General features: G+C 43.6%; 1 protein-coding gene across 2 annotated transcripts; it reads left to right on the forward strand.

Annotated features, from left to right (window-relative positions):
- The first annotated feature begins 7,303 nt into the window (after nt 1-7,303).
- CDADC1 (cytidine and dCMP deaminase domain containing 1) lies at nt 7,304-23,230 on the forward strand. 2 transcript variants are annotated; one of them, XM_086620664.1, is made up of 9 exons: nt 7,304-7,382; nt 10,586-10,680; nt 12,220-12,397; nt 13,212-13,790; nt 15,834-15,883; nt 17,062-17,231; nt 17,761-17,950; nt 18,612-18,672; nt 19,977-23,230. In XM_086620664.1, the coding sequence occupies exons 1-9, from the start codon at nt 7,304-7,306 to the stop codon at nt 20,048-20,050; spliced, it is 1,476 nt and encodes a 491-aa protein (XP_086476790.1). In that variant the 3' UTR covers nt 20,051-23,230. The 2 variants fall into 2 exon arrangements, with proteins under 2 accessions (XP_086476790.1, XP_086476799.1); XM_086620673.1 differs by lacking the exon at nt 15,834-15,883 and having other exon boundaries at nt 7,352-7,382; nt 17,099-17,231.
- Nucleotides 23,231-24,984: the final 1,754 nt, after the last annotated feature.

Genomic DNA, 24,984 nt, shown 5'->3' on the forward strand with positions numbered 1-24,984 from the left:
GGGCCTGGCTGTTACAGGGATGTTTAACAGCTCACTGATACAACTTTTTAGGAAGAGGTGGTTTGTTGTTTTTAAATCCAGAAGGCAATCCCAGGGCCAGAGTGGAACTATGAGAGATGAATAAAGATCCAAAACCGCAGGAATTAGGCACAGTAAGCTCTTCTAACGACTTTTGAAACAGATGATCAGCTTCACTGTACACCATTATACTCCAGTTAAGACTTTGGGGTAAGTGTAAAATCATCTGCATTAAGGGGGTGAATGGTAGTGCAGGAAACCATGTTTTGGGATCTAAAACTTGTAGTGCACAGATGCAGAAGACACTGCAAAACTCATCAGCCAAGGCAATCACACAGCTTCCTAGCACTGAAGGTATCACAGGGTACCTTCACAAATGGAAACACATCAGGGGTCTGAGAACGTAAAACGATGTGACAATTTGACATGACAACTTCCAAAGGACATTTTGGCAGAGCGAGCTTTAGGAATGGGCTTTTTCTCATCTATCAGATCAAAACATAATACATCAGAGAGGAGAGCCTCCCAGGGCACTTAGAATGCAAAATCCTAGGAAATGGGTCTGCTAAGTAAAGAAAAAGACAGGGGGAGACGGGTGTTAAGCAATCAATCTCTTCAATGAATTGAGTTTTTAAGACACAGATGCAGGAACAAATTGCAGCTGTTGAGAGAATAAGTAGGTTTTGCAGCACGTCTGATTCAAGCAGAAAAGGCCCATCCAGAAATTCTTGCTCCCCTGTAGAGTGACATATTTGAAATGGCAGCTCAGAGACGAAGATGTTGGTTAAATGGAAAGGCTGAAATGATTGAATTGTATGTAAGAGGGAGAGTGAGGCTAGGAGCCCCCTTTCCTCATTATGTTCCTCTCCTGTCCTCTCCTCTGCTGTCACCTTGCAAAAAGAAGCATGCTGAGACCCTGGGCAAGGATGCTTGCTTTCTGCACTACGATTGCTGCCAGTCTCATTTAGACAGATTTTAGGAAATGACATGATCTCTCTTGGTCCTGGAGTGAATGAGCACCCTCCTCATGCTCCACATCAGCTGCCCTCTAGCTTTTAGCTGCAGCTTTTGGTGGGAAGCAAACAGGAGCAGCCAATTCTTTAATCCTACCTAGTCCATTGAGAGCTTTTAAGCTCAAAAAGGGAATTAGATGAAAAAAACAGCGCAGAATGGGGCATATCTGTAAATCACGCTTCCTCCTTTCTTATGAAGAAAACAGTTAGCACAATAAGCTAATTGCAACTTATAGGTGACTTGCTGTGAACTTGATTTCCACTTACTTTGGACTTGCTGATAGCTGAAAATCCCACCTCTGTGCCCAGCTGTGAATACAAACACTTAAGCACACAAGTCAAAAAACTGTGGTCTGAATAAATAAGCTACGAGTGACAGAAGCTGTTTCTCCAACACAGTAGAAAAAAACACCACAAAATTTAACAGAGCAGGGAGACTTCTTGCAAGCATTGGTTTGGTTTTGGGATACCAGGAGATCATCTTACTGAAAGATGTCATTCACCAGATTTAGCTTGCTGTAGATCTATTTTAATACAAAATGTCTCTCCTCTGCTTTCAGTAATAGTCCCTGAGACTAGTTTTTCGGAGACTAGTAAGTGAAAATGCACACACCATTTTGTAGCCTTTCATAAAGATCATAGAATCATAGAATGGTTTGGGTTGGAAGAAACCTCAAAGATCATCTAGATCCAACTCCCCTGCCATAGGCAGGGACACCCTCCACTACACCAGGTTGCTCAAAGCCTCATCCAACCTGGCCTTGAACACTTCCAGGGATGGGGCAGCCACAACTTCTCTGGACAACCTGTTCCAGTGCCTCACCACCCTCAGAGTAAAAAATTTCTTCCTTAGATCTAATCAAAATCTGCCCTCTTTCAGTTTAAAGCCATTCCCCCTTCTTCTATCACTACATGCCCTTGTAAAAAGTCATGTAGTCTAAGATGTGGTCTAGAAAGAAATTTTTCAGAATGTAAAAAAAAATTCATCTTGGATAGTCATGCAACAAACAATAACTTGCACAGCAAAGGAATCCATTTTAGGCCCTACAGGAAACAAAAGGATGCTCAAAGAGAAACAATTCGTAACCTAATTCATGCTCTCAGTCTCTGGGCTTATATTGACTTTGAGATTCACAAAAAGATTCTGTATTGCTTCAGGCCACATCCTCAGGAAATCTTTTAGTCATTTTCAGTCCTTTTAATCATTAGTCCTTTTAGTCTAGATTGTCTAGGACTCACTTCTGAAACTCTTCAAGATGGGATTTTATCATCACTGGCTCTGAATATTTTGGGGTTTTACACATGACAGCAGTTTATGGATTTATCTGCAAAAATTTAGCCACAGAGAAGCTTTTACATACCCTGATATTTAGAAAAAGTGCTGAAGACATTAAACACTCCACCATAGAGGCTCTGGACAAAACGCCCATAGGTCAAAGGTAGATGCCTTGGTTTATACAGACCATGAAGCCCAGCAGAGCTTACTAGTGAAGGCTGATCCCTCCAGACGCCTGTGGTGAAAGATGAATAAACTGCCAGAGCACAAACCTCATATCCCTCGTAACACCAGAAAGTAAAGCATAGTAGCAGAGGCTCCAGTTCCTGCTTCAGCTGCACCATTTGGAGCTGGGCCACCTGTTGCAGAAAATAACTTTCTGGGACCCTCTTCCAGTCTGGCTGACCTGTCTAGGCAGGTAGCTGCAGTCTATCTCCTGCCACATCACTGAATTCTAAAACTATATTTTTGGCCACTACATGAGACAGCCAAAATTGTTTCCCAGCTAATCACAGCTATTCAGAGAGCCAACACGACCTGAACGTCACAGTTTTACAGCAGATCCTAGGAGAGAGGAGATGAGGCAGCAGACAAACAGTCAACTTGGCATAGGCCTGAAGTGATATTTCAGTCTTGGGCTTCTTCCTGCTTCTCTCATGCTTCCATTGCAGTACACAAATATTGAATTCTCTTCAGAGGGTAAAATACCACATACAATTAAACCATATCTGAGTTAAGTACAAAGAAATTAAAATATATTAAACATGGCACTTGCACAAACACCCACAACCATAGCTTTCAGGGGGAGATGACCTTCACAAGCACATTTTTGCTGCGCTGTTTCCCAGGCAAAAAGTCCAAACTTTGGGGCAAGCACTTCTGAGACGGGGTGATACTGCCTCTGCAATGAGGCCCAGCTACTTCAGCAGCAACATCAAATGCATCCTAATTTAACATTCCTGGGAACATCACAAGGGCAACTTCAGATGAATTTTCAGATCTTTCTCTGAACAGTCATTATTTTTCACAGAGTTCCCCGGGAGGAAAAAAACCCTTCTGCCCTTGAATCTCATATGCATCACTTCAGGAAAATAGTCACTTGCCAGAGAAAAAGAAGCAGAAACCCAAGCAGTAACAAACTGATTACAGGATGTTAACATCACCTCAGCTGTGCAGCACATTTGCCTGCTAGTGCCTCGTCTGTTCTTCATCTCTCTACAGCATTGTCAAGGGATTTGATCCACAAAACCAAGACAAAAAGTCTGAGTTTCCTTCCGTGGGCACTGGGTTCCTTCTGAAAGCCTGCTCTTTGAGAATTATTTCCTGGAAAAAGGATTTGGGCATTTATTTTTAATGACTGCAACATACAGCTGATTCTTCTCTTTTTCTTTACTCTGGGCTCTGTCCATAGCCTTCACAGGGCCATAAGACTTCAGGTACTTTCAAATGACACCTCAACCACTTTCAGGGATGTATCACAATTCTTCCACAAACCACTGATTATTTCTTTATAAACGTACACAGTTTTGGGATGAAGTAACTCGAACCTATTAAGTTTCAAAATCTTGAAGCTATTAGATACTACAGCCCTTTTGTAATCAGTAAGAATTATCTAGTTAATTACAAGTCATTCTCTTCGCAGATGAAAAGATATTAAATATGAAGTCTGGGTATATTCTAATTTAATGTCCATTAACCTGTTAGCCCAGGAACAGAGGCAGTCAAATCCCACCAAAGTAGCTTATAGAATCATAGAATGGTTTGGGTTGGAAGGGACCTCAAAGATCATCTAGTTCCAACTCCCCTGCCATGGGCAGGGACACCCTCCACTGCACCAGCTTGCCCAAAGCCTCATCCAACCTGGCCTTGAACACTTCCAGGGATGGGGCAGCCAAAAATTCTCTGGGCAGCCTGTGCCAGTGCCTCACCACCCTCAGAGTGAAGAATTTCTTCCTTATATCTAATCTAAATCTCCCCTCTTTCAGTTTAAAACCATTGCCCTTTGTCCTGTCACTACATGCCCTTGTAAAAAGTCTCTCCCCAGCTTTCTTGTAGGCCCCCTTTAGGTACTGGAAGGCTGCAGTGAGATCTTTCCAGAGGATTCTCTTCTCCAGGCTGAACAACTCCAACTCTCTCAGCCTGTCTTCATAGGAGAGGTGCTCCAGCCCTCGGATCATCTTCGTGGCCCTCCTCTGGACCTGCTCCAACAGCTCCATGTCCTTCTTGTGTTGGGGACTCCAGAGCTGAATGCAGTATTCCAGGTGGGGTCTCACGAGAGCAGAGCAGAGGGGCAGAATCACCTCCCTCGACCTGCTGGCCACGCTCCTTTTGATGCAGCCCAGGATTTGGCTGGCTTTGGCTTTCCTAACCTGATCCCTGGCTGCTCAGATAATTTCTCTGTATTCCTCCCAGGCTACCTGTCTTTGCTTCCACCCTCTGTAGGCTCCCCTTGAGTTTGTCCAGAAGCTCCTTGTTCATCCATGCAGGCCTCTTGGTGTTTCTGTCTGACTTCGTCTTTGTTGGGATGAATCATTCATAAGCTTGGAGGAGGTGATCCAGCTTTCTTGGGCCCCTCTTCCCTCTGGGGCTTTACCCCATCATACTCTACCAAGCAGGTCCCTGAGGAGGCCAAAGTCTGCTCTCCTGAAGTCCACGGTAGTGAGCTTGCTGAGCACCCTCCTTGCCGCCCTAAGGATCTTGAACTCCACCATTTCATGGTCACTACAGCCAAGGCTGCCCTTGAGCTTCACATTCCCCACCAGGTCCTCCTTGTTGGTAAGAACAAGGTCCAGCATAGCACCTCTCCTCATTGGTTCCTCTATCACTTGGAGAATCATCATTGCACTCCAGGAACCTCCTGGATTGCTTATGCCCTGCTGTGTTGTCCCTCCAGCAGATATCAGGGTGGTTGAAGACCCCCATGAGAACCAGAGCTCATGAACATGAGGCTGCTCCTATCTGGCTATAGAGGGCCTCATCTGCTTGATCTTCCTGGTCAGATAGCCTGTAGCAGACCCCCACTGTTACCTGTCCCTGCCCTTCCTTTAATCCTGACCCATAAGCTCTTGGTCAGCTCCTCATCCATCCCCAGGTGGAGCTCCATGTACTCCAGCTGGTCTTTGACATAGAGGGCGACACCTCCTCCTCATCGTCCCTGTCTGTCCTTCCTAAAGAGCCTGTATCCTTCCATTCCAACACTCCGATCATAGGATTTATCCCACTACATCTCCATGATGCCAATAAGATCATAACCTTGCAGGTGTGCACATGCCTTTAACTCCTCCTGTTTATTCCCTATGCTAAATGTGTTTGCATAGAGCATTTAAACTCGGCCCCAATGAATCTGATGACTTACTGGCTGGAGTACCTGAAATTCCTTTCTACTTCTCTTCAGGTGCTCTCAGCTTGTTTTGATCAAGCTTGATATTATCCCTCTCCTCCTTCAAATATAGTTTTAAGCCCTGTCAACGAGTTCCGCTAGCTCCTGAGCAAAGACTCTCTTACCTCTTTAAGAAAGGTGAATCCCATCTGGTGCCAGCAAGCCTGGTGCCATATAGGCCATCCCATTATCAGAAAACCCAAAATTGTGGCCGTGACACCAACCACAGAGCCATGTATTAGTAGACTGGGTGAGCTTGTTCCTTCCAGTGTCACTGCCCACAACTGGAAGAGAGGAAAAAATAACCTGTGCTCCAGATTCCCTTACCAACCATCCCAGGGCCCTGAAGTCTCTTTTGATCGTCCTTAGACTACACATTGCAGCTTCATCACCACTCACATGGAGGAGCAGTAATGGGTAACAGTCTGAGGGCCACACTCATCCTTCAGGAGCCCAATGCTTTGACATCCAAGAAGTAATATACCCTTAATTATTGACTCAAATGAAGAGAAAGATTGTTAAAAAAAAAAACCACACACCTGAAACCCCTCAAAAAACCCAATAAGAAAGAAACAGAAAAAAAACATCGAAAACCACCAGCTTTTTTCTGCTCTCTTCCATGGCCTTAGATAGTCAAAGCAGCAACCCCAGAGCCAGTCTTCCAGAATCTGAACATCAATGCATACATGATGAAGAGATTTTGGTATCTCTAGATGGCTGCCATCAGATTGTCACATCACTTAAAAACAACATATACGTTAAAAAATGAAAAAAGATCCATTTTCATAGCTCGATCTATACAGACAAGGCCTTGCTCGTTTTCTTACATAGGTGTAATCACCATATAATAAATCCCCACTGGAAAGACAGTTTCTGCCGACAAAACGACACTGGGGGAAGCTCTGCTCATGCTCCCCAGGGGAAGCAAGTGGTGTGGGTGACAGGACGGGTTTTGCCACTGTAACACCTCACTTGATGAACAGTCGCACAGCAGCAACAACAGAAAGGAACACGATTTTTCACCCGCTTCACCCACGTAGTTAAACTGGCAAAACACATAGCAGGGAACAACACAGGTGATCCCAACAAGCAGAAAACCTCTTGCTACAAGCCATCTGTTTAGCACATCGGCTGCAGAAGCTCCTTCTGTGCTAGGGGTCCCAACCAGGGTGCCCCTCGGATCCCTTTTTTGCCCGCGGGCTTGGATTTTCCCCGGGAGGCCACCACGGGCCAAGCCAGGGATAAGGGCCGGGGAGAAAGGCCCAGACTGGGCCCGCGGTGCCGACACGGCCCCTGACAGCGCACCCCGGCGGGCAGGGGCCAGCCCCGGCTCCCGAAGGGCTGAACCCCCGGGGCGAGGGGTGCGGTGAGCGCCCCTCAAGGTTAAAACCCCGCTACCGAGCGCGGAGCCCGCCTCCCGCCGGGAGCCCGCCCCGCCACGACAAGCCCCACCCTCCCCTCCCACTCCCGCTTCCTATTGGCCAAGCTGCCCGCCCGTCAGCGGCGGTTGCCATGCGGACGCCCCCTCTGCGGCGACGCCCTGAGGGAGGAGCGGGGCGGCCATGGGGGCGGGGCGGGGGTGGTGGGGGGCACTGTAGGACAGCGGCACCGGCACCGATGCATGGCGCAGAGGAGGCGGTGGCGGCGGAGGGGCCGCGGGTGAGCGCGGCGAGCACGCAGACCGACAGCATGACCGGTGAGTGCCGCCCCGTGCCCGCCGGGGGGCGCCCAGGGGGTGGGGGTGGGAGTGGGAGGGAGGTGCTGGGCCGGGGCCTGCCCCGGCTGTGAGGGAGCCGCGGCCCCACCGCGGTGGGCAGGGGAGGGAGGGAAGGAGGGCTGCGCTGACTGGCATTTCGCGGGTCTCTTCTCGCCCACCGAAAGCTTCGAGGTGTTTAGCGAAATGCCCGGAACCATGGGGTTTGACCTCTCCTCAGGGCGCTCGTCAGGCTTTCCGCTGGCCGGGGCTGTTCGGAGAGCTCCTGCCTTCCCTCTCCTCAGCCACTGCTGCGTAGGGTACTTCTGTCTGTTACAGGCAATGTAATAAAGTATTCATCTTGACCTTCCCCGCCCCCCCCCCCCCGCCTGCGCTGTTAGTCATAAGGTCTTTTGATAACATATGTTTGTGTTTTGCATTTCCCGCCCTGTCAAAATGATTTCTTTTTCCAGTTCTATACCATGTATATTTAATGTGTGTAAAATGTAACGTGCATAAAAATGCTTGTCTTCTGAGAGGTGTTCTTACTAACACCTATAGCAGGGTCCAGCTACGAATTTAGTAGACAGCAACTTTCTCACCAGGCTGGGGAAGCCCAGATGAAGCAGACTTTGATAGGCTTCATATATCCTATTGCTGCAGCCCAGGCAAGTGGCGTGTACATACAGATCTCCCGTGAGCGGTATATATAGCTCTCAGACTGAGGACCACGACAGGGCTGCCAGGTCTCCTTGGTGGATAAATGAGTTTTGTCTCATCCTAGTTTTATGAAACTCCTGCTTCCAAGTGAGCAAAGACGATGAATTCTAAAGATGGTTTCTAGTTTCTTTTTCCCAAAAGGAAAGTGATGTCACTGATCTCCTCCTCCCTGATGTTGTCAAAGCACAGTGTTAGTTTCATCCTTGTAAGATGACGTCTTACAAGCCTTTCAGACTTTGAGCTAGAGACTCCTGTGTTGCAACTGTGGCATAATCCTGTACCTGAGCCATGTCCAGATGGGCAGTGCCGGGCTCCTTTTTGCTTGCAGGTGCAGAAGCAGCAGAGTTTTCAACACTGGCTTTCACAGCATGCTTCCCCTGGAGCATGCTTTGGCTCACTGAAGCAAGCTCCCTAACCTGGAGGAATGAAATCATACCTTTATGTGAAGCAGGGAAGCTGTGTAAAGTAGGAAAGCTGTGAGGACTTGATGTACCTGAAAAGAGCACTCCTTTCATATACGGTTTTACTCTCAGTAGCAAAGAGCCTGATTGCTTTTCTTCCCCAATCTTCTGTAGTTTCATTAAATTCTGTGAGATGTCTTCTACCTTTTTTCCAGGCCTCTTTAATGAGTATTCTCTTCACTTTGTTGAACTGAAGGGAACATTTAACTACCTAAGTGAATAAAGATGTGAATACATAGATATGGTAACTGTGATCAAAGGTCTTTCTTTCTGCATCATAGGTATTCTCCTGCTTCTCGTTATAAATTCATGTCAATTAACAGCAGGGTTGTGAATGGTACATTCTTCAGTTTGTTTCCCCTTGTTTGACAGGTCACATTCAGATTAGGTCCAAGAAAACAAACAGTGATTCAAACTTTTTTTTGGTGTATTCTGTTTTGAATCTACTCTGTATGCCAAATTGTTATCCGTTTTAGGAAACATGACGGTATACCTGTGAGTTGGTATAAATTGCACTATTTTAGCTTGCCTTTTGGGAACTGTACATGTGTGTGCTACAGGAGGAGTGAACAGGGCCTATAATGAGAATGAATTCAAATGCCCATTTAAGAAAACAAATTCTACTTGTTTAGATGTGGCTTGTAGACTTACTTTTACAGTTTGTTGTTAGTACAAGTGATAACAAATGTTCACTGTGCTGATTGCCTTGCACATTTCTAGCACACGGATCTGATTGTGCTAACCGGGTGGCCCGTGCAGTGCTTGTGCACAGTGGGATAGCATAGTTGGGCAGCCTAAGGAGTAGTGGACAGTGCGGCATCAGATGGTGCTGCGGAGAGGTCTATAGTTGCTTTCCAACATCACACTTCTGTGTGAAAAAAGGTGCTAAAATACTGTATGAAAATGGTATTCCAGTCCTGGATTGCATGTTTATCTGCTGTCCTAATTGTTTGGGTTCACAGACATGTCATGAAACTAACCCTCTTCCTCACCACCACAACCTTAGTATCTGATTATATCTCTTCCAAACTGCTGGAATTACTTAAAGAAATGTTTTTCTCTATTCTGTTCTTGCCTCTGTCTTCTCCTCCTTTGCAAAAACTTTATTGTTTGTGGGAAGTGATGAAACCAGAAATTATACTATTGTCAGACAGCACACATGAGACCTGCAGAGGAATATATGTTCATTACAGTTCTCTGTAAGCACCCCTGAAACAGAGACTAGAGCTTTTCCAAAGACTTAATTAACTTCTTGTAAAGCCGTCTTGCCTCACGCTTGACATCTGGAGTGGTGCAAGCGTTAGTGAGTGATGCAGTACTTCCGCCTTTTTAATTTGTGGGACTCTCAGCAATGCTGAGCACTGACCCTCACAGGACAACGTCCGGATTTTGAGTAGAAGCACAACACAGAACAAGGTGGTGGTCCGTGAAGGGATTCTTTGCTACGTGTTTGGTTACTTAGTCAGAAGTGACAGCCTGAGCAATAGGTTTACATTTTTGTAAAAATCTAACAAAATTTAAGCAGACTGTAAAAATCGAGAAGCAGGTTTCTCCAGAACTGATGTTTCACAATGGCTCATCCACTCTTGCTGCGAGTGTCAGTGTAAGATCATGCCTAAGTATTTTTGCTATCTTCTGTGATGAGCCTGAAGCTGAATCACAAGTTACGTCTCAAATATCTGCAAGTATCTATGAATCATTTGAGCATATTAAGTTTTTTGGGATCTGATCTGTGATTTCTGCTGTTCATCTCTGAGTAGAATTAACTCACTGAATTTCAGTGAAAGTTTCACCACTTTTTCTTGTTGCACGAATCTGACCTCTGCATCCAGATGTGAGCATTCTGAGTTGAAATCTACTGCCCTGAAGAGAACAGTGTGAATTTAGCTGCTGTAATAGCAGAAGTGGCTGATGAACCAGATTCTGTAGCAGCTGTGTTGTAGAAGACTTGGAAAATATTGTTCAACAATATGAGGTTTCTTTATAAATATTCTTTAATAAATCTTTTTTTTTTCCTAATGACAGGTCAAATGCCAAGACTTTCTAAGGTCAATCTTTTTACTTTGTTCAGTCTGTGGATGGAGCTCTTTCCCTCGGCTGAGCAACAGAAAAAATCACAGGTAAGACGTCCATGTTTACCATTAATTGGTCTTTCTGAAAAGATGCTACTAGCTCCTGTAGTGAATTTAACCTGACTGCTCTTTACATGGCAGATAGTCCAGAGGGAGGGGAAAAAAAAAAAAAGGCTGATAAACTTTTTTCAAATATTTCTTAGAAGTAGAAGAAAAGCCACTGGTGGGAGAAAAATAGCAAAATGGTTAAACAGTATGCTATTTCTGAAAAACTTTGAAGGCAGGGTATACCCCCGACAGGTGAAGCAAACATTAGAAAATGCTCGTGGATATTCTGACAACAAAGGAGGCAGCTCTTCTTAGTGTATACTAATTATAACTTTAAAATCAGTGTGTTTGATGTCGTAGAGATATTCTTTAAAATGTCGATGTTCATGATTGTAGAAGAGTTCTCCTATACAGTGGAGGTGCACAGAACTACTTGAAACGTTTGCTGATCTAGAACTTGTAGATAACTACCTTAGTGACAATGAAAAGAAACCATCCTTGAGAATGAGTCTTCTAAATAGCTGCCAGTTACACTTCAAAGTAGAAAGGCACTTTCAGAGCAGTCCTGGAATAGGGTGTTTCCTTTTGTGATCAGAGTTCTCATTGTGCTCTTTAAAATGATTACTACTTTGTGCAGAGCGTGCCCGTGTGCTAAGATCCATAGCACATGTATCAGCCAGGACAAGAAAATATAGGAAAATAATTTCAGGGACAGTGAGGCTTAATATTCAGAATTTGGTATGTGCCAGATTAGATCTGAGAGAGAGATAGATGAGCGGTACCATACAGACTTCAAAAGCAGTTTCAAATCTAGTAATTCAGGTAGGAACGGCACTTTGTTTATGTGTAGGGCTTTACTACAGCCTCATTTCTGTAACTGCAAAGAAATTGAATAATCGACAGATCTAAGGCAACAGTGTTCTGGTAGCACCTGGATTACATAATGAGAACTATTTCACCAGCTTCATCAAACTAGCCTGTATCCAGTTTCCTCACAATACATAGGAAATCCAGATGTAAGAACTCTTGGCTGTGGTATGCAGACTTTTTCTATGGAAGATTCTTTAGAACCAGGATTCATTTCTATAAATGAAGAGACAGAAATAAAGCTAGAGAAGCTATTGGATCCCAGGATGGTCAAGCTTAAGAGAGAAATTAAATTAATGAACATTTCCATCTGCTGGATGATTCAGAAGGGATTTCAACTGTAATTCACAGAATTTTCTATGCTGCTTCTGTTTCGTTGTGGGCAAAGTAATGACCAAAAAAAACCCAGGAATTTGCGATAAATCCTTATTTGAAGTTTGACAGGAGCACAGCACTGATATTAACAGGGATATGTAGAAACCACCAAAAAAAAAAAAAAATACTGCTTAGGGAAAGTGTAACAGAGGTTGTTTAATGATTCATATCAATTTGTACTGAAGAGTGCTCTGATCCTGGCTGACTAGTGTTACCCAAGGAAGAGCTGTAACATCTCTATGGACTTGATGTTGAAAAAAAGTAAAATAATAATAATAGTAATGCATTTTTCTGTAGGTAAAGAAGAGTGGTCTCGTTGTGGTGAAAAACATGAAGATTATCGGTCTTCATTGTTCCAGTACAGACTTGCATGCTGGCCAGATTGCACTCATTAAACACGGATCAAGACTTAAAAACTGTGATCTTTATTTTTCCAGAAAACCATGTTCAACTTGTTTAAAAATGATTGTAAATGGTAAGCAATGACCGTAGTGGAGTAGGAGTAAATGTTGTGCTTGTGATGGGTGGTATCAGAAAGCTTGTTTCCTCTTTGGACTGTCTCAGTTGTGAATGCCAATCCCTAACTTGTGTAGCCTGCGCTGATACTTTCCACAAGGCTGAAAACAGTATTGAATGTGCATTTCCTGGAGCTGACGATCAAGAAACTAGTGTTTACTACCGAGACTCTATTTCTCTGAGCATCTATTATTATTGGTGGTGCTTGTCGCTTGGTTGGGATGTACCGCTGAGATTCTGAGCAACCCCAGACCTTATGTCTAGGCCTAGATTGCTACATTTTTCCTTACCCTCCCATTGCTTGTCAGTGGCACCAGAGGAAGGGTGTTTTTTATGCAGAAATCACAGGGAGTACTTTAGAGTTTCCTTTTCCCAAGTGAGATGAAGACAAGTCAGATGAATCACTTCCTGAAATGGGATCTGTTGGTACAGCCCTTCTGCAAGTATTGGGTTTTAATCTCAGCAGCAACTTCTATTAGTGCTAACTTTTTTGCATGGTGTTAATGTATCTGTTGTAGGTAAGATGCAAAATGGGACTGCCACAAAGATCTTAGAACTTAGGAAATTTGAATTTTTGTCTATAATCTGATTATCAAGTCTCATAATCTTTTCATACTCGTATGTGCTAGCATTTTTGTTGCCCAGACACCACTGAAATAGCACTCATGGCCTTAAAGGAGTAAAAACAGTGTTAGGAGATAGTGTGTTTAAAATGAGGTTTGTCTTTCACTGTGCTTGCATGGTTCCTCCTGCTGCATTATCTTCTCTTCCAGCTGGGGTGAACAGGATTTCTTACTGGCCTGCAGATCCTGAAGTCAGCTTGCAGAATGAGGCGTCCAACCCTATGACGACTGATGATGCAAAGCTAGATGCCAAAGCAGTAGAAAGACTGAAGTCAAATAGTCGCGCTCGTGTGTGTGTGTTGCTTCAGCCCTTGGTGTGCTATATGATGCAATTTGTTGAAGAAACTTCCACCAAGTTTGATTTTATTCAAAAAATAGCAAAATCTCAGCCTGACTCAAATGCTGACTTTTATACTGCGTGTAGACAAGAGAGAATAAAAGAGTATGAAAGTTTATTCCTAATTTCAAATGAGGAAATGCACAAGCAAATATTGATGACAATAGGACTGGAGAACCTCTGTGAAAATCCATACTTCAGCAACCTTAGGCAAAATATGAAAGATCTTGTCTTGGTCCTGGCGACGGTGGCTGCCAGCGTGCCTGTCTTCGGATGCTTTGGATTTTACAACAGTGAATCACAAGGAACAAATGAAACCGACCATCAGGGTTTGCCCCAAGAAATTGCAAGGCACTGTATGATACAAGCCAGACTACTCGCCTACCGGACAGGTGAGTTGTTACAGTCGTGGAGGAAGAAGGGGTTTCATGAGTAGAGCGAGTTCCTGATTTCAGTCTTACTTCTTCCTTGAGCAAGCTGCTGAATTCCATTCTTGTCTCTGTGAAACAGGAGCAGCAGTAGGAGTAAAAACTCCACAGGGGTACATAGTATTGTGTGTGAAAGCACTGAGCTTTCCAAGAGAAAAATCAAGGCAGGTATTTCACATACAGTGCTAGAAAAGCCTGCCCTGCCAACATGTCCAACACCTGTCTGAGAATAGAAAACAATGACATATAAATTCTTCAAGCTGCTCTGAGGCTCTTTTTTATGGGGGTTTCACAAGATGTTTCTGTTATCAAGTAAGTGCCAATATTTTAAGCATATTATGTACACTTTTTCAGAAAAGACCAGTGAAATAATATCCCTCCAGTAGGGCATTAAGTACAGTTATATTAAGTTTCCTAGTTCCAATCTTATTAGTGAAAGTGATTATACATCTGATGAGCGTTTTCTTTGCAAAGATGCTGGAGTTTTGATGTACAGGCTTTCAGGGTGGAAGGGTAGTTATGGACTGTCTTTTGATAGAGGTGACTTCTGTTGGCTACTTTATTCTGCCTGGGTAGCAATGCAGTAAACTGGTATGTTCTTCCAGACAACAGAATATGAAGACTTAAAACTTGGTGGTACTCATTAGTTACATTTTTTCATCTAGGTAGGATAGTTGCTTTTTTAAAAAACATTGTAAACAAATAACTAGTACATGTTCAAAGCTTAAAATAAAACTAATCCCCCAACACGCACACGTAAAACCAACCTATCAAGTCAGGTCCTGAATGTGCCTTTTGACTTATTCAGACTTTGTTATTCGCAAAGGTGAATCTTTCCCTTTTTTAGTTTTCAGTTGGGTTTTTTTCAGGTACCCTCCACAAATCTGGTCACTAGAAGTTGCAGAGGAGATTGCATTTTTAGAAGCAATTCAGAAGTTTCATGGAACCGGTTGAGGTTTTTGTACAACCACTGTTGTACAGAGCAAGATAGAATGACCAAGCTTGAGTACTCATTCTCGGGGCAGCAAAATTCATTTTTTTCTGTGCTGTTCAGCCTGGACTTGTGTCTGGTTTTCGAGCAAACTCTTACTCCACTTTAATCCTGTAATGAAATTAAGATAAATAACATCACACACACATATTTAGATGCTTTACATTATTATATAGGTGGATATAAGGGGAGCAAGATCATAGAACGTTTTCTATACTGGATTAATATACATCAGTGGCTAACAAATATGCAGGGTATAAATAAAGTCAGCCCTCATAAAACATATCTCTGGCAGGAAAGACCTTCTTTAAGTGATTGTATATGGTAGTGATACTAAGGATGATGGAAATGGTTTATTGAAACAGTGTCTTCTACAACATTAATCATTGGAAGCCTGAAACATTTTTTTTCTCCTTTATATGCTCTATTTAACTGGTCAAGACTCTCATCAATAGCTACTGGAGAAGATTTCCAAGTTCCATAAAAATCTTCCAAGTCACATAATGAAAGTTCTGTTCCAGTTTTTCTGTGGTGATGGTAGGAAACATCCCCAAAATCAGATTGTTAACATTTTGTCTCTGAATTAGGTATAAAATACAACTAATTTTGAAAGGAATTCAGACCACAGAACCATAAACTTAAGGAATGGCAGAAGTTAAGTTATTAAGTAGTAAACAGTGAGAAGGTTTTTATCAGTTTGTTATCTCACATCAGTGAACCTGTCTACCTGTATTCTTGGTACACATTTTCTTATCTGATATATGTATTGGTTGCTTCTTAGCATTTGTAAACAAATGTACATAGCAAAGTCTTAGAATGACTGGCCTTGCAGTTAAAGCACACTCAGCTTTTGCAGTAAACTCATATGACTTTTAAGCTCTTAATCTTTCTGCATTTCTTTTCTTCTGTCCACAAAGCAACCACAAATTCCTTACTCTAGGATCCCATATGTTAATGTATAGGTGACTCAGAAGTGCTTTGTTTGTTATTTACTACTAAAATGTTATGTATTTTAGAGGATCATAAAACGGGAGTTGGAGCTATTATTTGGGCAGAAGAAAAATCAGTAAGTATTGAAAAAGTTACTTTTTCTTGCATTCACAATTCATACACTCGTATCTGAGGCCTGTGACACAGTCCCCCACAACATCCTTCTCTCTAAATTGGAGAGAGATGGATTTGATGGGTAGACTGTTCGGTGGATGAGGGATTGGTGACAGTCGCATTCAGAGAGTAGTGGTCATCGGCACAGCAGTCTAGAAGGCTTGCCCTTCTCATTCTCTAGTAACTAAGTTAATGACCGGTTCATTGTTTTACTGTCAAGATGAAGGGGAAGCATAAACGAGTTTAGTAACTACCAGAGTATCTCTTCCTGGCTTTTCAGTGTGCTTGCTTCCCTGGTCATTGTCAATTATTCCAGGTGTCCTGGCTACAAAGTTTTGTCACAGCTGCTGATCAGGTGCCATGTGCCTGCTCTGCATAGTCCCTCTTTGCAGCTCTTTTTTGGAGAGCTTTCAGTGCAATCATACCTTGACAATCTCTTGAGGATTTTTGTTGCAGTTGAAATGCTGTCTTTAGCATTTACTGCTAAATACTGACTTTAGCATGTTCCCTTTTGAATCAAAGTGATGTTTTTCTACAAATGTTCTTACTGTGCTTTTTCCCATTCAAACATAGAGGTTTTATTTCTTTATATCTCTGATTGTGCATGTTACCGATCCCAGGAAGCCTCATTCTTCGTGCAGCTGCAACGTACTCTTCATTTGTTTTTAGCATTTCTAGCGTTTCAGTTATCAGCTGCTTATTGCTCTTTTGTTTCTTGTTCTGATGTCAGTCGCCAGTTGCTACTTGGTCAGCCCACTGGTCACTGGGTCTGTTGAGAGATGGGTGAAACACAGTCTCTGGCACATCAGGAGCTAACTTCAGCCGTCTTTAATTTTGTACATTGCAGAAGGGCCTATGGACTAAATACTTCTGGCTTTTTGTTCCTGCTATTAGTATGACTTGCTGAAAGGAACGTCTCTAAAGCCTGATGCAGTGTGTCATCTGTGTGTAGTGTTGCCCGTGCAGCTCCCATGGAGCTTTGTGGAAAAGCTCCATACAGACATGGAGCAGTTGGCAAGAGCTGAGTTCTCTTTCAGCTGCTCTAACTTGGCGTGAACTGATAATGTGGAAGTATACATTGCGCAACACTTCGACTCAGTTTAAAGGTCTCCAAATTTGATGCTTTGCTTACTGTTGCAGAGAAGCTGTGATGGAACAGGAGCAATGTATTTTGTAGGCTGTGGTTACAATGCCTTTCCTGTTGGATCTGAATATGCTGATTTTCCACACATGGATGATAAACAAAAAGATCGGGAAATCCGAAAGTTCCGATACATCATACATGCGGAGCAAAACGCCTTGACATTCAGGTAATGGGTTTATTTTTACCACAGAAAAGAATGAGATGGTTCAGAAACAATTCTGTGACAAATACCTGATGTCACTGTGACGAACTGTGGTTTGCGATCACGGTCTCATTCGTGCCTATGATGCACAACTTGGATGTGCATGGGCAAAGCCAGCTTCTGGGGTTTCTTCAGACTTCTTAAGTGAACTTGGTTTTTAAAGGATATTCACTCCAATGCATAGCAGCTGTCTTTCAGGTACAAGCCACTGCCTCTGCTTCCCACTAGGACCATGCTATAACCTGAAATACAAAAGTGTGGCCGTTGTTGAGGCTTCTGGCAGTGATATCTGTGGAGAGGTGGGATGAGTGTTTTGTTCACAGATAGTAAAACCAAGCCAGATACTGTTGCGTACTTGTGCACTTGATTAACAATAAGTTGCTTTTGAGAGTAGATAACACTTCTTTGCTTGCTCTTGTGAAGTATCAAGTTTGTCACCATTCAAAACTATCAAGAAATAAACTCTGAAATTCTGTCCTCTGACTGCTTGTAGGTGTCGAGAAATAAAGCCAGACGAGAGAAGCATGATATTTGTGACAAAATGTCCGTGTGACGAATGTGTCCCTTTAATCAAAGGAGCTGGTATCAAGCAGATCTACGCAGGAGATGTTGATGCTGGGAAGAAGAAAGCAGACATATCCTATATGAAGTTTGGTGAACTTGAGGGTGTAAGCAAATTTACAGTAAGTGTCTAAATGTACTATATTCGAAAAACTCTGGGCAGCATCAGGGGGAGTATGGAGTGAGGAGTCATCTGCAGCCATCGTAGAGGAGTGTTTTCTTGTGCTGTTTAGTCAAGTGAGTGGAATTGAGAGGTTGCTCTGTCACGACACTGAGGAGAAGTGCTGTGCCATATGCCAAATGGTGGGGCCAAGTGTATCCGTTTTCTGCAATTGCCTTGCAGATTTCCTCTAACTCATTGCTGTTGTTTGAGGTGGTCTCTTCACACGCTGAAGTTCTCTCCAAGCCTCTCTGTCACAGCACAGCAACTGATGTGGGAGATCACTGTGTGATTTTGTAGGCTGCTCCAGCAGCTCCTGAAAGAGCTGCAATAGATTTTGAAGGTGGCCGAGTGCACCTGCACCCAGGGCGCTCACCGTGACGAACTGCAGCACTGTCGGTTTGAGCAGGCTCGTTTCCCCTTCTCAAGGGAGTACATGACCACATGTCCGTTAATACCTTTTTATCCTCAAGGCAGGTATGTGTTGGAGGGGGAGCCCTTCATTTTCCACCTCACCTCTAGTCATGTCTTACAGCAAAGGACTGAAGAGTACTTTTTCTTTATCCCTTCGCTCGCCCTTCTGTCTTCTAGAATAAGTAAATGATTTCTTCTTCTTTTACCAGTGGCAACTAAATCCATTGCACACTAATGCCCTTGAGTTCCATGACTCCACAGCCAGGGAAAGTAAGTATTTTTTCATTAACTCGTTTTAAGCCTGAAGTCAGTAAGTGAGATCATGTTTTAAACAAACCTGAATCCCTCTGGGATTGATTAGTCTTAATTAATCTGGATTTCAATTAGTTAAATTTTGCTATGAAAACTTCTCTGTGCTTTTTGAGTAGATGAACTAATGGTAAGTCAAAAACAAGCTTGTTTTATCAAATGCGTGGCATTGGCGCACACGTTACAAAACCTAGTGATGCCGTTATCAAGGTCAACAGTATGCTGTTTGGCACATAGATCATTTAACACTACTTTATCGTGTTTTAAATTTTGTTCCATAAAGACTTTTTATATTGTGTTCTATAAAGAGTGCCAGTCTTCGTCAAGAGAAATTAGGCTCCTCCAAGTCATTTAAATATGCTCTGTGGAACATGTCAGTGCTTCTTTTATGAAGTATTATCTATGCCAGTGCTTTTCAATCAACATTTATTTTTGTGTGTATATAATATAAAGGCCACAAAATCCTTGCTGACCTACACCCATGCAGCAAGGGAGCTGTCATCTTCTGAAAACAGAGCTTAGATAAGTATTATGTTGAAGCCTTTTTGTGCTACAAAAGAGACTCACGATTGGCATCTACTGTCAGCTACCAGCCCTTAAAATGTTTCTCATCCGGAGGGGAAAATAATGTGGAAAAAGAAGCTAAATAATTTTTGTGCCTCAAGCATGAAGATATGGAGCATAAAGATAGGGAGCTGGCAGTTACTCAAAGCATTGAGCACTGTGCTAGGAGCATAGAACAGATTGAAGGTAGTTTTTGTAGCGCATGAATAGCCACGTACTACAAGCTAATCCCTAACATGTAGTGAGCTGGATTAGTGGAGAAGTCTCTTTGTTAGCTATTTCCTTATGAGTCGGAGAGGAGGGGAAAGATGGGAGGGAAGGGCTCAAAGTAGTGTCTATGGCATTAGTAATCACTGCAAATTGTTAGGGCTCTCTCTGCTCTTGGTTTTTAGACCCAGACGGTCTAAAATTCATCCTGGGGTACTTTGTTTGACAACCTTTAACAAGGCTCATTTTTCTAACAATGTTTTCCTCGAGATGGTATGCTTGTATTTTCAACACTGGACTGTTTTAAGTTACTGTTTTTCCTTAGTATGTTTCTTTTACTGTGATTATTACATATTTCTCTGTATGGGGAAGAAGACAAGCTCCCTCACCCCAACCTCCCACCCAGTGTTATTCCAGTGTGCCTGTATGTGTTGAGTATTTAGACTATGCTTACTGTTGTACTAATCTTTCACATCTATTTTTTTTTTCTTTAGATGGGGTCCAGAAAACAAAATCACTAGATGACCAGCAGCACCAAAACAAGAAACTGTGTCTTGGTCACTATTGAATAATTAAGCACTTCTGCAGTTTTGCTCTATACTTTTTATAATGCAGCCTGTTTGCACTTTCAAATAAGGAAGAGTTTTATTTATTGTTTGGAAAGTGATTTTTAGAATAAGTTTATTTATGATGTCTTAAATGTTTTACAGAATAACCTGAAGGTGTTTTTAATTTCAAAGTTTCAGGGGAAAAAATGCTGCTTGTATTTTCTGTGAAAGTAACTGAGTGGCTAATCATTGTTAACATGTTAAAAAATATACTGAAAGTTTATTGCTGGTAGATCAGAGTAATAATAAAATGGTCTCTTCTTTGCTTGGTGTATGGATTGAGGGAATGAATTTCTAAGTTCTGGGCTAGCAGAATGCAGCCATAAGCCCTAGTTCTTCAAGTACAATGGTCAAGGGAATCTTCTAGGTGATAATAATAAATAATCACTAGCAATTATTCTTGTTCCTGAAAGAGGCTTTTGCTTCTCTGTCTCCTTGTATAAAGGAGACAAAGCCATTGGGGTGGTAGTCATTGCTAGGTAAGTGATTTGGAGATCAAGCTCCAAATCATACTCATACATCATTCTTCCTCATACATAACCTCTTCCAGCTACCGTAGCAGCAGAGCTGTTTTGTTTGGTGATACTTGCCTTGCTGCTCAGTGTGCTTCCTCAAGTGCAGCCCATCTGAATTAGTGTAGACAGAGATTAGCCTTGCTTTTTCTCAGCTTCTGGATGCAGGCCTGAAAGAATTTGGCTGTATGCATCTCACTGGCCCCTGCATACTGCGTGAGGATTGCTAGTGTTTAGCTTTGTTAATCTTCGCTAGCAGGCTCCTAGGACTACAGAAGCTAACGACATGCCAGATGTCCTGTTGTTTTTTAGATAGGAGGATCTGTACCAGTGGAATAGCCCGAATCTTTTCAGGTGCCAGTCTCTTGGACGACTGCATGTGGAGCGAGGGTGATGTTAAACCAGTCAGCTTAATGTCGTTGCTAGTTCTGAGGGGCGCAGGGTAGGTAACAGATAACCAGAACAGAGAGTTGTACCCAGCATCTTTTGAGAGGTTACTCTCCTTACTCCCATCTGTTTGCTGCTTTGAACATGACCTCCAGCTGTTTGTTTTAGCAGATGTTCCAAGTCTTTCTGTTCACTCCTCTTCAGAGCTCTCAAGTGCAAACACCTTTTCTGCTTCTGCTGGTAGGATTTATAAACTTTTTTTCCTTTTTGTCTTTGCTGCCCTTCTTAAAGTCCTGGAAGGGGAATCATGCCTTAAGATGCTGCTGTAGATTCTGTTTGTTTCTTTTAGGCTTTGGAAAAGGTTGGAACTAGATAGCAAAGCTGGGATTGGATAGTGTGCAAAGCATCCTTAATGTGGCGTTAATTATATGGAGTCTGTTCTCACCCAGTTTGTCTACTGGTCCTTTAACTTAAGGTATAGTCTTGATGCTTGGAGCTGCAGCAAGGAGCTGTGATTACCTGTGGCTTATAGTAGGACTTCATTTGTGAGCACCTGGACTTTAGAACTGGGGAATGCTTATATCCTCCTACTGCCATGAGAATTCCCTCTCACTGGAGCTGGAGAAGCCACTGTTTCTCTGAGCCTGGTTAGACTGAAGGCTACGCTAGGGCTGCGGGTTGAGTGCAGTGCATGCAACGTCAGCAGCAGCGATCTTGTCAGGCAGCTGGCTGACGTACTGCACCGCTGCTGTCTTGCTAAGCGGAGTGCCTACAGCTTCGTTTCCCAGGACCAGGCAGTGAATGAAGGAGAAAAATCTGACACTGTCAACTAAGGGAAAGATGGTTAAATCCATTTGTGCATCACACCACAAAGAGCGCTTTTTCACAGGAGCTCAGGAGGAAATAGCTGAGCTGCCACTTCACGAGGTCTTGTAATCTATTGTAGAGGAACCCAGATTCTGAATTCAGGACCAGCAGATCCAGCTGCGCAAGAGCTCTGTGCCTCACCTGCCAGATTCAGCGTCCAGGGCCTGGGGATTAAGTTATTGGTCTGGATGCTCTACAGACCTCAGAAAGACTGTTTTTTTCTTCTCATCAAGGATTATACAGTTTCATTGTTTGTAACTTCCATACAAGGTTAAAGTCAAATGTTGGTGTTTCATAAGCAAGATTATAATCTGTTTTTAAATCATAAGTGTTTTACTTTGGCCTATTTCCCCCCTCTTCTTGTAAGCATCTCGTGTTAGAATGATTGCTCTCGGCTTTTTCTACAGATCAGAACACTGTCCAGATTAGAGGAAAAAGTCCGCCCCACCCCACCCACTGAAACGTTCTTGTTTCCATAATCCATTGGCAATGTTCTTCTACTTGAGGTAGAAGCAGGGAAAAAAACAGGGACAGGTTTAAGGCCCCTTGAAGTTTTATACTGATCAGTCAGCGGGTGTCAAAATCAGTAAAGAAGTCTGTGTCTCTATAGGAACAGCTGAAACTGAAAAGTCCCTGAAACATCATAGGTGGCCTGGGTATGTGGAACAGTAAATCAGGATACAAGTCAAATATCACACATATTAAATAACTACGCTGCAGTGAATGCTATGGGTAACCTGTACTTCATGAAGAGTTAAGATTTTACCTTTACTTTTCGTTGGTTTTTAAAAAGAGGATTTTTGTAGAAAACTTTCCATGAAACTTGGGATTGCTTGTGGGGCTGAAGGCTTGGAAGTCTGGCTTTATTTCTGTCTTGCTGTGTTTCTACAGATTCCTCCAAAGGCTCACAAATTTCTGTAGGCTCTGATTGTCAGTATAACTCTGCTGCTTTAATTCTCACTGGGATTGCAAAGTAGGGTCTTTGTCCAGACCAACAGGAACAATGTGAATGGGGTTTCTCTCTCAACCCGTGGACTCTGTAGGTGCTGCTGTGCACGTCATCTGCTCACCAGGGAGAGCCACGGAAGACTGGACATCTCCTGCAGTGCTTGTTTTGCAAATGAACTCTAGGAACCTTGTTTCCTACATAAAAAGAGCAATGTATTTAAAGTTGAGAAATGTAAAAGTTATATATTTTCTATATTGTATGAAATTTCCATATGCATTTTGGGTCTCTCCCATTCGTTTCAGAGCAGTCATTTTAATTGCCGGTACGAACTATCAGTGACAATTCGGCCCCTTGACTGAGAATTACGGAAATTCTCTGTTAATTGTTTGCCTTACAGCAAAACATGTTTTCTGCTAATAAATTAGTCTGACTGCAAGTAGTGCACTGTATTTTTAAGTAAATGCTTTGAGTTATTAGAAACATTACGGAGCGCTTTGAAATGCTCTCGCCCTTTACCAGCCCAGTGCTGTCCTTGCTTCTGCAGTTGCAGCTGTGTGCTGAGCTGCATCACCTCACTCTGCTCTGCCTGAAGAATTTGTCTCAAGGTGAGACTGTGACTCCTGCCAGCCCCGGGCGAAGGGCAAAGGTCCCCTCCATTGGCCCTGCGAGCATTAACGAGCATTTATTTCCTTCTCCTCGGCAGAGCAAGAACTGCCTCAGAGAGCATTGCGTGAGCTGCCACTTCTGCAGCCTGTCTCTTGGTTGGAAGGGATAGAAGTGGGTGAAGCTTTGACCATCCAGAAGTAAAACTGGTTCCTCTCCCAGGTGAGACGCATTTCAGAAGGGCTTGAACCAAAATGTCATTGTAGACACAGTGAGCAGTCAGTGGGACATGGTCAGCCAGGCTCGTGATGGGACAGGCTTCCCAAACCCAGGTTTAATGCAGAAACTATGCTGAAAAGCTTTGCAGACTCAATAGAATTTTTTGATTCTGCTCGTGAACTGGACATCAAATATCTGTTTCAGTTTAATTTGTTAGATCTAATAAGTGACATCACTCGCAGACTAGAAAAGCAAAGGTGGGCGATGGCGCGTGCCAATTTCTGGGTTAGCGTATCGTTAGTGAAGAGGGTCACAGTGCCACATCCGCGGAGCTGAACTCCACTCGGCACAGAAAGGTAAGTGCAGAGAATCGTCAAACGCTGATCTTCCTTCAGATCCTTCTATTTTCCCAGACCTGCATAGCCATCTACGAACGTGCCAGGTTTGTGTGCTGCATCCATATGTGCAGACAACATCCAGTCTTAAGCATTTCCAGGTATCGGGCAGAACATGCTGCGCTGCAGTTTGCAGTTTTGTTCCCTCTTTGAAGGGGAAAGGGGCCTCTAGCACATCTTCCACTAGAACCTACCTCCTCCGGATAATGCGATGGATACAAGTAGGGCCAGGATAGGTGGCGTTACCTTCATGACATGCCAGAACACTCCCTCGAAACTCGATGTGCCACCGTAGCGTGCAGTGCTGGTCGCGGTCGCAGGCTAATCCTGCAGCCCCTGGGCGAGAAGGGCGGCACTGGAGAGTCTTTGACTGGCGCTGTTTTGCTTTAGATGCTGCTGGAAAAAAAAAAAAAAAAAAAAGAAAAGAAAAAAAAAAAAAATGTCAAAAGGGTTCCTGCTCCTTCCCAAAGTGACTACCAGGCGGCGGGGTGCAGGGCTGCGGCGTGGCCGTGAGGGGGCACCGCCGGCGGGGAAACGGGCCCCGGCGAGGCGGCCCGGGCTGCAGGACCGCGCTGCTGCAGCGGGCGCCTGCTCCCGCCTGCGGCTGCTCTGCCCCTGGGAAGGGGCGGGGATGTGTGTCTGTGTGTGTCTGTGTGTGTCTGTGTGTCGGTGTCTGTACGTCTGCCACAGCAGGGCGGTATTTTACCGTAAATATTGCAACAAGCGCGCAGAAAAATCCTCCTGCTGCAGACAGCAAAAGACAAAGGCGTGTTGATGTAAATGCCAGAGCGCTTGAGACGGCTCAAAACTCGTAAACGGGAAGAGGGATAAAACGAGGTTGGCGAGACTGTCATGTAGGTAAAAGGCATTGCTTGACTCGCAACAGCACAGGCTGAGCCGCGGTTGGGCTCGGAACAGACACGCAGAGGAAAGCACAGGGCACGGCTTTCCCCTGGGGTATT

The sequence above is a fragment of the Tauraco erythrolophus genome, chromosome 1 (assembly GCF_009769465.1).
Source record: "Tauraco erythrolophus isolate bTauEry1 chromosome 1, bTauEry1.pri, whole genome shotgun sequence".
NCBI lineage: Eukaryota > Metazoa > Chordata > Aves > Musophagiformes > Musophagidae > Tauraco > Tauraco erythrolophus.

Coding starts and splice junctions, on each gene's coding strand:
- CDADC1 (XM_086620664.1), top strand. CDS start 7,304: ATGCATGGCGCAGAGGAGGCGGTGGCGGCGGAGGGGCCGCGGGTGAGC. Junction 13,791..15,833: donor ACTACTCGCCTACCGGACAG/GTGAGTTGTTAC, acceptor TATGTATTTTAG/AGGATCATAAAACGGGAGTT. Junction 18,673..19,976: donor TGACTCCACAGCCAGGGAAA/GTAAGTATTTTT, acceptor TTTTTTCTTTAG/ATGGGGTCCAGAAAACAAAA.